This window comes from Moschus berezovskii, chromosome 16 (genome assembly GCF_049115385.1).
Source record: "Moschus berezovskii isolate FMDL1 chromosome 16, NW_MosBer_1.0, whole genome shotgun sequence".
NCBI classification, from domain to species: domain Eukaryota; kingdom Metazoa; phylum Chordata; class Mammalia; order Artiodactyla; family Moschidae; genus Moschus; species Moschus berezovskii.
Genome location: NC_142475.1, coordinates 77,566,816 through 77,580,165, shown reverse-complemented (window position 1 = coordinate 77,580,165; position 13,350 = coordinate 77,566,816). Strand labels below are relative to the sequence as shown.

At 40.2% G+C, this 13,350-nt stretch overlaps 1 protein-coding gene across 1 annotated transcript in view; it reads left to right on the top strand.

Annotated features, from left to right (window-relative positions):
* RP1 (RP1 axonemal microtubule associated) overlaps positions 1 to 13,350 on the top strand; it is a 137,386-nt gene that overhangs the window by 83,110 nt on the left and 40,926 nt on the right. Inside the window, exons 8-12 of the mRNA XM_055432611.2 lie at positions 629 to 707; positions 4,255 to 4,330; positions 4,907 to 4,983; positions 5,087 to 5,118; positions 5,286 to 5,415. Of these exons, the coding sequence (XP_055288586.2) occupies positions 629 to 707; positions 4,255 to 4,330; positions 4,907 to 4,983; positions 5,087 to 5,118; positions 5,286 to 5,415 (394 nt within the window). The remainder of the gene's footprint in view (positions 1 to 628; positions 708 to 4,254; positions 4,331 to 4,906; positions 4,984 to 5,086; positions 5,119 to 5,285; positions 5,416 to 13,350) is intronic.

Below are 13,350 nucleotides of genomic sequence, written 5' to 3'. Positions count from 1 at the left end.
ATGTTCAATAATTTTTGCATCAATATTCTAAAATTACTTTAGAAGCATTTTTGTGAATGGTCCCTAATCATTGCTAAAACATTTCATTCAGGACAGATGAGAGTTTGTTATAGTCAAATGAAAACTTACAGTGTATTTTATAACTATTACACTTATATTATTATTATTTGAAAACATACTTGTAGAAAGCCCACAAATTTATGCCTTTGTAATGCAATTGGCAGGAAGGAAAAATTAAAAAACTTGTTATTATGTCCTTTAAATTAATATTGCTGTTTTATCTTTACTTTTTTTGTAGAAAGAAACACTTTTTAATAATCAATAAAGGCTGAAAATAATGTATTCAATACTTATCTTTCTCAGGAAAACAACTAAATGTTTATCTCTAAATAGTAAGACAGTGGTAAAATACAGCATCACTTTTTTAAATAGCAGGTCCTTATTGGCTATATATTTTAAATATATTAATAGTAATGTGTGTATACCTTTCCTTTCTTAATGTAGAGGTGGGTATTTATTGGATGAACCTAATTCTTTCACAGTGAATTTTTGCTGTGTCTTAATTTGTACTTTCATTAGAAATCAGCTCATGGTCTAGATCTAACTGTACTTTTTTGGTTTGTTACAGGTTGACAGCTTCCTCCTGGAAGCCGTGCACCTGGGGAATTTGTACAAGATTGTCATAGCCCATGATGGGCTTGGACCAGGTAAGAGTCTTAAACAGGTAGATATTCAAGGTGCGGTTCTGCTCTGTTCTTGTAACGCCTCATACAAATCTAGAAAAAACTGTGGAAAACTCATAATGAAGTGGTTTCTAAGTATTGATCCTCTGAGGCCTGTGGCAGTGTTCCAGGCACGCTCCTGGTGGATACCGTGTCTGCGTCCAGCGACAGGGGCTGGCCATGAAGTGCTAACGATCATGCCGACAGCGGCACCTTGAGGAAGCTGTCCTGGCAGCCTTGCTGTGTTTCCTCTTGTGTCCTGTCTCAGCTGTGTTCTCTGCTGCCATTTTTGTTCTCACTTCTTCCTCAGGTTTCCATCACTTTTGTGACTTGACCCATATCTTCATTTTCTGCTACTGTATAAGGTAAAAAAATAAGGTAAAATAAAATAGGATAAAATCCTTTAACAAAAGACACGAGTAAAATGCACATGCCACAAAAGGATTAAAAAAAAAAAATCCCAAAGCCTCAAAGAAGATGATAAACTTTTTTCTTAAAAATGTCAACTTTCAAAGCGTTAAGAACAGAGTTCTCATACCAATATGTAGTGGATATGTGTTTAAATAATTAATGAGGGGCCCCGCCAGTTGACAAAGCTAGTTCAAAAGAAGTTGCACAAAAATAAAAAAATGTACATTTATAATCAGTGAAAACAGAAAGAATGATAAATGTGACTGGCAAATTAAATTAAAAGTATGGCTAATGTCCTAAGATAATAAAAACATACCTTTGAGATTATCTTCCCTCTTGGACAAAATTCACTTATATTTTTATCAGATCCAAGGATATTGCATCTTATTTTTCTGCCAGTTGACAACTGATTTTACAGAGTCTGGGCTCTGATCTGTGGTCAGTACTAAGTCAGGTAATATTCCATTTCTGCAGGGAGTCAGATGACTGCCCAGCAACCTTGTTGGACAGTGAATGCTCTGGTAGGACTCTGAAATGACATGTTAATATGCCCAAGTAACATACATAGCAAATTCAGTTCGGGAAATATTTGTGGTAGACCTGCTATGTACAAAGTGCTGTGCTGAGTATTTTCTATGGTAAATATGAAAATACTTTTCTGTTGTTTAAAAGCTGCCCCAACTGTGGTATCTCCTTACAGCAGCCCAAGCAGACAAAGACAATATTTTAATTTGACAGTTAAATTTCCCATTTTGTCCTGTTCCAAATACCCAAATGAAATGGGATTATTTGTGTTACTTCTGAGGATTTTCACGGTTGCTGGCACAATGTGAGTATCCCCTGGAGCCTGCATTCTCCAGAAGAACTGTTGTAGGTCAGCAACACGGATGCACGTGTGTGCAATTATTTGAAGGTAAATGTGTATGAAATGAATCGAGAAGTACAATAAGGGATAATATATGACAACTAAGTAGGGCTCATCCTGGGAAACTGAAGGATTGTTCAGTAATAGGGAATCTATTAATAAAACACATCACGTCAGAAAGTTGAAGCAAAAAAATTATCTGTCAGCAGTCAAAATTATTTAACTCAGGATCATCACTTAATAAACAATGAAATCCATAAAAGTTAGGAATACTATAAAAGGATTTTTCTCCTTATGAGAGTAGTCATTCTTCGGAAAGTAATATATGTATCTTTAAGAAGCTTTCATTTTGGAAAGAAGAAGGTAAATTTATTGTCTACAGGTGATAGAAATGTCTATTAAAATGCAAGGAGGATCAACTGAAAAATGGATGAAAGAGGAGAATTTATAAAGTGATTAGAATTTAAATCAATATACAATAACTGGAGGCTATTTTTTTTCTATTGAAAATATGAGATATAAAAGCTCTTCAGAGTAGCAACAAAAGTATATAAAATATATAATAATTAGCATCAACAATGAGAAATACTTGTCCCTCTGAATTATTAAACTGGCCTGGTCTGAAAGCCATATTGAGAAGTAATAGGAAACTCTAGCCAGGACAGTTTAATTTATAGGTTCTATCTGTCCTGAGGATTAAGTGAACCTATTTGTTCCTTACCGATTTATTTACCAACGACCTCAGGTGGCACTGTGTTCTTGTTTTGATTTGTTCTGTGTTTTGGTGAGAGAGGTGAAGGTTTTATGTGTGCGTGCACTTACATATTTCCTTTAGGCCCCAGCTGCCTGTGTTTGTGGTGCATTGGCAGTTATACGGGTTAAGAATTTTGTTTAAACAAATTGCGCCCAGGTCTCTCCGTTTTTTTGGGCAAAAACAATCTGTGGCAAGATTTATTTTTATATAAGATAAGATCTCAGACTGTGATGGAGAAAAACTGCAGCAGTGGTTTCTTTACAGAAAGCCCGTTGGTTACTCCACAGCCTGTTGGTTTCTCACAAGTGAGAAGATGGGGAACTGGAACGCAGCGGGGGTGCAGTGCCTGGAGGCGTCTCCTGGTTGATCAAGAGCTGTCAGACTCAGGAGAGGAGACGTGAAGGCAGGCTCATACAGGGAACGGGGAGGAGTGTGGCTCAGCTCGGGACTGGGAATATGTGGTGAGGGGTGAAGGCCAAGACTCAACAAAGACCAGCCTGTGACCGTGTGCTGTCTTAGAGCCTACAGCTGATGAGTACTACTTCGTCAAGTCAAGCAGTTTTAATTAAAGGAGGGTACATTTTGAGCTGGGCTTTTGTATAAATAAAACCATGATGGCTAGTTAAAATAGTCCATTTTATCTATAAATAAAATAAAATTGTATTTTAACCAACTTGAGTTTGCAAGTTAATATAAAACTAAACATTTAAGAAGAGGCTGTTATCTTCATTAAACTAGCTCATGCTGTGTGCTTGGACAGAGTTTCTGAATGAATATGTATTTAATATAGACATTACAGTTTAAATTTGGACTTTAATAGCTTTCAGTGTGTATACATTTTAGAAATTGACAGTATTGCTAACTCATCAGATGTATATTCTTTGAAAGATGTTAGGTTCAGGGTTATAAATGCAGTTTATGAAATCAAGAGCAATTGCAGAGTTGTTCTATTTTCAACCATTTGGAAAATCACACTGAAGTAGATGCCATAACATACAAATCTTTGTGACTTCCCTGGTGGTCCCAGGGACTACGACTCTGTGCTCCCAATGCAGGGGGCCCAGGTTTGATCCCTGGTCAGGGAGCTAGATCCCACATGCTGTAACTAAATAAATAAACATTAAAAAAAAAAGAGCTTCCCTGGTGGCTCAGATGGTTAAGAATCTGCCTGTGAGTGCAGGAGACGCAGGTTTGATCCCTGGGTTGGGAATATCCCCTGGAGAAGGGAATGACAACCCACTCCAGTATTCTTTCTTGCCTGGAGAATTCCATGGACAGAGGAGCCTGGTGAGCCTTGAAATAGGCTATGCATGTAGAAGAAATATTTTTAAATGCTTCGGAGTCCATGTCCCAAGTATCTTGTGTTATCTGAAGTATGAAAGCTTACAGGTGCATGAGGGCTTTACTTACTCAGAAGCTAGAGCTTCTTTCTCAAAACCTCAAGTAATACCCAGACTGTAACCTATACACACCACAGTTTTCTTTCTTTAATTTGTGTTTAGGAAATGGTTGGTTTCTTGATGATGTTGTGATCAAGGATCCCACAACAAACCGTGAATACACCTTTTTCTGCCACAGGTTGGTAGGCATGCTTTACCTTGAACAAATTCCTTTCATATTAGTCAGTGCCAGGCTCATATATTTTGGGCTAATGGAGAGTTTATTCAGTCACTCCTGGGCATTGGTGCTTTGTTGGGTAACATTTTTGAACATTAATTTTGGGGCTGTTTCTTCTACTTGCAAAGATATCCATTGTGTTTATCATCATTCATGATGATACAGATTTGGGTCTTTGTTCAGATCTAAAAATATGATTTCTCTTTATACATCAATAAGGAGAATGAGGGCTTCTCAGGTGACACAGTATAAAGAACCTGTTTACCTATGCCGGAGATGTAAGATACCTGAGTTCAATTCCTGGTAGGGAAGATCCCCTGGAGAAAGAAATGGCAACCCACTCTAATATTCTTGCCTGGGAAATCCCATGAACAGAGGAACCTGGCGGTCTACAGTCCATGGGGTTGCAAAGAGTTGGATACGACTGAAACAACTTAGCGTGCCCACTAGCTGTTATTTCTGACCTGGCTAGATAATTACTAGTGGTTAGTGTAAATATAAATTCAGGATATACTTGATTCACTTTTCTTTGCATAGATGGCTGGATCAAGGGGAAGATGATGGTAAAATCGTCAGAGAACTGTATGCCAGGAATAACAGTATCCTCTCTGCAAGTGAGTGTCAGATGTTTCTCAGAAAACTCTGTTTTATAATGATTGAGGAAAGAAAGCTTGACTCTGCTGAAATAATGGTCCTTTCCCTCCTTTACATCCTCAGGGAAAAAGCTGGAAGTTATTAGAAAAGAAACAGTAAGATTTTACTTTTGGCCCTAAATTATTTGGTACAAAACAGTGTTCAAATAGCTATTTGATGTGTTAAGTCAGTATATAATGTTTAGTAAGGGGTGTTTCCTAGTAATTTCTTCTGTCTGTCTTCTCATATTGGTGTTGTTTGTTTGTTTCGTTTTTCTACTTAGTGGGCTGCAGAAAGCTGGAAATTTAGGAAAGGAAATACTCTTCAGTTCTACAACAGGCTTACTGGAGGCTTTGTCCGTCTGCATCCGGACAGCACAGTGGACGCGGTTGGAGAGAAGACAGACAAATATGGTAAAATCATGGGTCTAGCATGTGATGCATGGCAGTTTTGGGAGCTGGAGGAAAGCAGGTTTCTAGACCCAGTTTAAGTTGCGCTTCTTACTTTTCAGATGACTTTATACTAGTATTAAACCATTTAAATAATTTACTACCCACATTAACACAAATGGTCAATAGACGAGAGACTCTAAATCTTGGCAGACGATGCAATTATGCAGACAGTACACCATGGAAACACTTATATTTGGTAATTCTTACTTGAAGAATAATACGTAGGCAATTAACATAAAGTGTTTATAAAAAATAGCATCTGTAGTTCTTGAAAGGATACGACCATTTAAGCAATTAAGTAGGTTCTACTAAACACTGAGAGCCTGTTACTTCAAAGCACCATGTTAAATAATGTGAGGGCCACAGAAATAACCAAGACAAACACATACAGCAGTTCTAATAATGCTTGTTTGTAGGGCCAGAAAGATAGCACAGAGGAAGAACTAAGCAAAGGGAAATTGGCTTGGTTGTTTAATGTCAGCGCATCACAAAGCCACAACCACAAACATTCATGAAGAAGGAGTAATCCAATAATGGTAGCCTGGACTATGAACCCAAACCTCCAACTCCTCTTGAAATTTTGTTGTTGTTCAGTCACGAAGTCATATCTGACTATTTGCGACCCCATGGACTGCAGCAGACCAAGTTTACCTGTCCTTCACTATCTCCTGGAGTTTGCTTATGTTCATTGAGGCAGTGATGCGATCCAGCCATCTCATCCTCTGTTGCCTTGAAATTTAGACCATTGCTATTTAAGCAAAATCCACCTTCTTCATCTGTGGATGTAACTTTGCTGTACCTTGTTAGAAACTGTGCCTTCAAATAACCTTGAGGATGTGCAGGAGATATTAACCTCCAGCATCTCCTAAGAAGATAACTTCCGCCTCCTATTAGAGACCCCAGGAAATAATCCAACTTCCCCTTCTATGAAAATGTGTGAGAATCTGAGAATTCATCCTAGTATCTTCTCTTTTCAAAACTAGTCTATTTCTCAGACATTTTTCTTGCCTGTTGGTTCCCATTTGGGACCACTTATCTACTTAGATCCCTCAGAACCGACCTTCCTGTCATGCTCCCCAAGACCCCTGGTACCAGTGCTGATGCTCTTTTCCTGTACTGAAGAGACTGGCTTGTATTTCCAAATGTAAAAATGTCTCCCATTTTGAAATCAGAAACAGCAGAGGATATAAGTTTAACTTTACTTGCAAAAAACACAAGAGCACTGAGTCAAAGGCCAAGACCGTTATTTCTCGGAACAAATGCAGCAGGTAGAGCCGCATCTTACATTGGGTCCCCAAGTCCTCACCCCTCAGTATCATCAAATGAAGGCCTGATGTTACCTACATACACGGGTGGGTACGTTAAAGCAGAGAAATATCCAAGGTAAGAAACTCCGATCTTTTTCGGGGTTTCCCAGTTTTCCCTCCAGAGAAGGAGAAACAGTGAGAGACAGACACACAGACAGAGAAAGAAAAGGTGAGAATGTGAGCAAATATTCACCAGGGAGGGGAAGGAAGGTCTTTTTCTTTACTCTCCTGGGGTGCTGAAAGAGAGGGAGAGAAATAGTGACACCAAAGCGTTACTGTGCTGGAGCATTTCCCTATATGTTTTGTAAAAGGAAATGGCAATCCACTCCAGTGTTCTTGCTTGCAGAATCCCATGGACAGAGGGAGCCTGGCAGGCTACAGTCCATAGAGTCACAGAAACAGGCACGACTGAGCACACACTCATACATTTGTAAATCCCTTTATTCAGAGGGACTGGTCCATGCAGGAAAATGACACATGTAGGGATACTTGTCTTCTAACACCCACCCCAACAAGCTGGTTTATAAAGGGAACTCAACACTCCCACATCAAGAAGTGGAGCGTCTGCCTCATCCCTCTCTGGGTCAGCCCTGTCTCCATATTTTGACTAATAGAGCGAGCACGCTGTAACTCCTAAAGTCCTCATCTTCTGCCTCCACTTCTTGGATTAATCATTCTTAGAAGCCAGGCCTCATGATATGGATAAAACCAGAGAGTTATGCAGAGAGGCTCCCCAGGAAAGAACTGGTGTCCTGCAGCCACAGAGACGGCAGGCATGTGAATGTGTGTGTAGAACTAACCAGTAGATGATGAAAACAGAAATTTTACCCTTAAATGTTCCCGGCATCTGAATACTCTAGTTCTTCAATATATGGAGTAGAATGAGCAGTCCTAAGAAAGGCAGGTGCAGGATGGTATGAGTCATTTTCCTTGGCGTAACTGACATTTTTGCAACAGGAGGTGTTTTATGTATGATAATTACTGCACCATTATTTCCTGATGTTATATGCCTTGTCCCATAAATTCACATTCAAGAATCAGTTTTCACTTGTCTGCAAAGGGTTGTGATGAACAATGCTGACCCATGAACATCTTTTCAAGAAAATATTTTAAGAATATGTCTCCGATATGTTGGCTTTCATGTTCACTACACACACACACAAAATATATTATCATGTGCCAATCCTTCTATTTAGTTATCAAGCTGGTTGTGAATTTAGCTATTTCCATGCCCAGAATTAACAGTACTCATTTCTCTGAGAGCTGCTGAACCATTTCTTGGCAACACTAGACCCAAGAGGAGATACACAGCATGAGAAGATCATTGAAATACCACAGGGGTCTTCATTTTTATGATCATAAGCTCTTAAGAATTAAAAAAATAATACTATGCCTACTCTGACAATGACCATCAAAAACAAGTCTTCCTGTCCCTAGTGTGGGATCTCAGAGATAAAAGGAACGCCCGGATGACAATACATAAAAGTGTTTAGTTCTAAACCATTGATGGCTATCTTATATCAGGGCCTGTTCACCAACTTCCCATCCCCTGAAATTTCAAAAGATTTATTATAAAATACAGATTCACAAAGTTCTCTCATTATATAGGTGTATTTTTCAAGGGAAAAAACATAACCTAAATTCAGACTCATTCAACTTATATTCCTAAAAGGATTAAACAAGTAATTTTATTTATTTATTTTTAAATTTATTTATTTTAAGCATGTAATTTTAAGTATACAATGTATTACCACACTGGAAGTTTCTAATGCGTCTTTATTGTTCTCTGCAGTGTCTCTATGGACCTATGTGAATAGTTGTACCTGCTGTTGCCAAGTAGGTACTTAGTAGCCAAGTTATGTCTGACTCTTTGCGACCTCATGGACTGTAGCCCATCAGGCTCCTCTGTCTGTGGATTTTCTTAAGAAAGAATACTGGGGTGGGTTGCCATTTCTTCCTTCGTAATGAGATTCCTCAAAATTCTCCAAGCGAGGCTTCAACAGTACGTGAACCAAGAAAGTTCAGTTGTTCAAGCTGGATTTAGAAAAGGCAGAGGAACCTGAGATCAGGTTGCCAACATCTGCTGGATCATAGAAAAAGCAAGAGAGTTCCAGAAAAGCATCTACTTCTGCTTTATTGATGCCAAAGCCTTTGACTGTGTGGATCACAACAAACTGTGGAAAATTTTTCAAGAGATGGGAATCCCAAACCACCATAAAGAAAGCTGCTGCTGCTGCTAAGTCGCTTCAGTAGTGTCCGACTCTGTGTGACCCCAGAGATGGCAGCCTACCAGGTTCTTCCATCCCTGGGATTCTCCAGGCAAGAACACTGGAGTGGGTTGCCATTTCCTTCTCCAATGCATGAAAGTGAAAAGTGAAAGTGAAGTCGCTCAGTTGTGTCCGACTCTTTGTGACCCCTTGGACTGTAGCCTACCAGGCTTCTCCATCCCTGGGATTTTCCAGGCAAGAGTACTGGAGTGGGTTGCCATTGCCTTCTCCAAAGAAAGCTGAGCAACAAAGAATTGATGCTTTTGTACTGTGGTGTTGCAGAAGACTCTTGTGAGTGCCTTGGACAGCAAGGAGATCCAACCAGTTCATCCTAAAGGAAATCAGTCCTGAATATTCACTGAAAGGACTGATGCTGAAGCTGAAGCTCTAAAACTTTGGCCACCTGATTCGAAGAACTGACTCAATAGAAAAGATCCTGATGCTGGGAAAGATTGAAGGCAGGAGGAAAAGGAGATGAAAGAGGATGAGATGATTGGATGGCATCACAGACTTGATGGAAGTGAGTCTGAGCAAGCTCCAGGAGTTGGTGATGGATAGGGAAGCCTGGTGTGCTACAGTCCATGGGGTCACAAAGGGTCGAATATGACTGAGGAACTGAACTGAACTGAACTGACCACCTTACCTGCCCCCTGAGAAATCTGTGTGCAGGTCAAGAAGCAACAGTTCTAACTGGACATGGACCAACAGACTGGTTCCAAATTGGGAAAGGAATACGTCAAGGCTGTATATTGTCATCCTGCTGCTTGTTTAACTTATATGCAGAATACATTATGTGAAATGACAGAATGGGTGAAGTACAAGCTGGAATCAAAACTCCCGGAAGAAATATCAATAACCTCAGATATGCAGAGGACACCACCCTTATGGTAGAAAGTGAAGGGGAACTAAAGAACCTCTTGATGAAAGTGGAAGAGGAGCGTGAAAAAGCTGGCTTAAAACTCAGCATTCAAAAAATGAAGATCATGTCATCAAGTCCCATCACTTCATGGCAAATAGAAGGGGAAACAGTGGAAACAGTTACAGAATTTATTTTCTTAGGCTCCAAAATCACTGCAGATGGTGACTGCAGCCATGAAATTAAAAAACTTGGAAGAAAAGCTGTGAGAAACCTAGACAGCATATTAGAAAGCAGAGACATCACTTTGCCAACAAAGGTCCATCTAGTCAAAGCTATGGTTTTTCCAGTAGAATTGTATGGATGTGAGAGTTGGACTGTAAAGAAGGGTGAGTGATGAAGAAGAATTGATGCTTTTGAACTGTGGTGTTGGAGAAGACTCTTGAGAGTCCCTTGGACAGCAAGGAGATCCAACCAGTTCATCCTAAAGGAAATCAGTTCTGAATATTCATTGGAAAGACTGATGCTGAAGCTGAAACTCCCATACTTCGGTGACCTGATCGAAAAACTGATGCATTTGAAAAGACCCTGATGCTGAGAAAGATTGAAGGCAGGAGGAGAAGGGGATGACAGAGGATGAGATGGTTGGATGGCATCACCAGCTCGATGGACATGAGCTTGAGCAGGCTCTGGGAGTTGGTGATGTACAGGGAAGCCTGGTGTGCTGTGGTCCATGGGGTCACAAAGAGTCAGACATGACTGAGCGACTGAACTGAACTGAATAAGGTTGGGTATTTCTAAAGCTCAGGGTCCTCAGCTGTAACCAGAGCCCCTCTGTGTGCCTCATTCACCCGGTCCTTCTCTGCATTAACCCCAGGGGACTCAGGGGATGGGGATCTGTAGGAATCTGCAGCTCCCGATGCCTCCTGTGCCAGGTCTAATAAAGTGTCACTCTAGCGGTCATGCTGTGCCTTTCCTGACTGAGTTTATGAATGTCTGACCAGCTTACGTCACTGCTGCTCAGGGCCTGTGTGCCCATGGGTTGCACTCGTGTCTTCTTTGAGGCCAGCTGTAAGTTGTATGGCAAGAGGAGAGTGGACCCAGAGCCCCTAGATTATCGGGAGAGAATCTAGGAGGGCACAGCAGGGTAGGAGTGGTCAGAGGTTGATGTGGGCCCCTAAGGTCTCTTGAATGTGAGGCCTGGACTCCTGGGTTTCTGGCAAGTTTAGAACAAGCAGATAGAACATGTGAGCATGTGCCATCCAGCCACCCATAACAGCATCCAGTGCAAGAGGGCCTTGTCTTGCTAGGGTTCCCCAGCTCCAGGAGGTGGTTGAGGGTGTTAGAAGGATGCAAACCCAGTGTGACATACTCATGGGTTACCATGGGACCCTTGCCTTATGGGATGGAGAAATGGGCCATGACCAACCATGGGGACCTCCAGCGATGACTCCATGATACTCGCGTGAGCAGCAAGTCACCTCCAGCCTCACCTGGTAGATGGAGGTGGGAGAGACAGGGAAACCGGGAGACGGAGGCCTGGCCCAGATCCTTTCAGTGGATTTCTAGCCTTGCACCTGAGCTGAGGCGAGAAGCACTTTGAAATGTAAGACAGGGACTTGAGAGTCCGACACACAAACTACAGCATAAAGCACTGATCAGAGAGTTAATGCTTATGTTTTTTTTTACATATTGACTTTAAATTATTTCATCATTCCCAAGAAATTCTGAAGGAAATTTTGCTACAATTATACTAAGTCTAAATATTAACTTGGAAGGAATTGATGTTTTCACAGTATTCAGTTTTTTTAGGAGTTTTTCCTCTATTAAGACTGTGTGTGTGTGTGTGCCTATGCATGTGTGTGTATATATATATATATATATATATATATGCATATGTATCCCAGGAGAAGGAAATGGCAACCCACTCCAGTATTCTTGCCTGGGAAATCCCATGGACAGAGGAGCCTGGTGGGCTACAGTCCATGGGGTCTTAAGTGTCAGACACAACTTAGCAACTAAACCGCCACCATGTATATATTTCCACTCTTCACATAGGCATTATAATGTCTTGTTAGTGTTGTTCCAAGGCTGTGGTTAACATTGTAAATAAACCCCTTCCCATTATAAAGCTCACATATTAATATATACACATATGTAGAAATCTGTAGTTTTTATGTTTTATTCATTCAGTATTTGTTAAGTGCCTATGGTATGTCAGATCTAGATACATACTTATCTTGAATCATACCACTTTACTCCACTATAATTAAAGAGTTTTTTGGTTTTACAAATATGATAAACTTATCTATTACCTCCCAATAGTTATATCTATTGATTTGGTTTCAAGCACTGTTCCATTGGCAGGAGCATCCTGAATAAAGTGAAATAGTGTTGGTAATATTGGCATTCTCATTCCGTAATTAATTTTAATGTGATGTTTTTATTGTCTTTTAAGAGTTGGGTATTTGAAAAGGCATCGATAAATAATACCATTTTCTTCCATTCCTGTGTACAAAATCAATTAAGAAATAAGATACAGAACACAGACAAATGGCAGTCAGAACTTCAGCTTTATTACTGATGAAACCAAGTTGGGGTACTGGCTCTATGTAGGAGCTCACAGAGCTCACTAACTCCTCCCAGAAGGAGGCGAGATTCGGCGCCCCCACTGTGTCTCCTGTGGGGCTGTGCTCACCAGTGACAGAGAACCTGAGGGAAAGCTCCTTCTGTGAGGTAGCTCCTGTGGGAGGAGAAAGGGCCAGAGCTGCAGCACCTGCCTTCTTTGTCACCAGTTGAAGGGCTGCGCCTGTTCTCTGGTTTCAGTGGGAGGGAGTGTGGGTGTTGGCATGGGGGAAAGACGTCCCCCTCACGTTAGGTGTATAAAAACCTGTCCTTTAGCATGAAAGGAAAGTCATTTCTAATTTTACTAAGAACCCTATTAAGAGGATTTAAAAATGAATGCTAAACATTAAGATGTTTCTCTTTGGCATCTACTAGATTCAATACGTTTTTTCACATTGGCCTTAGAGTTGTGTAACTTGAAAAAATTTATTTTGTTAAAAATAAATATTTCCATTCTTGTATTGAACTGCTTACTCATGGTGGAGAGCTCATTAACTCTGTAATTTAAATGAGATTTCTAACTTTTTTGTTTTTCAACAAATTTTGAACATTTGCCTTTGTTATTTTTTTAAATGAAAGTATAATTGGCATACAGTGTCTTGTTGTTTCAAGTGTACTGTGGAATGATTTGACATTTGCAAATGTTATGAAATGATCACCATTATAAGTCTAGTGATCATCTGTCCTCACACAAAATTAGTACAGTGTTATTGACCATATTCCTTATGCTGTACATTATATCCTTGTAACTTATCATAAGACGAGGTTTGTACCTCTTAATTCCCTTTACCTGTTTTGCCCACCCTCCACTCCCTGCCTCTGACAGCCACCCATTTGTTCT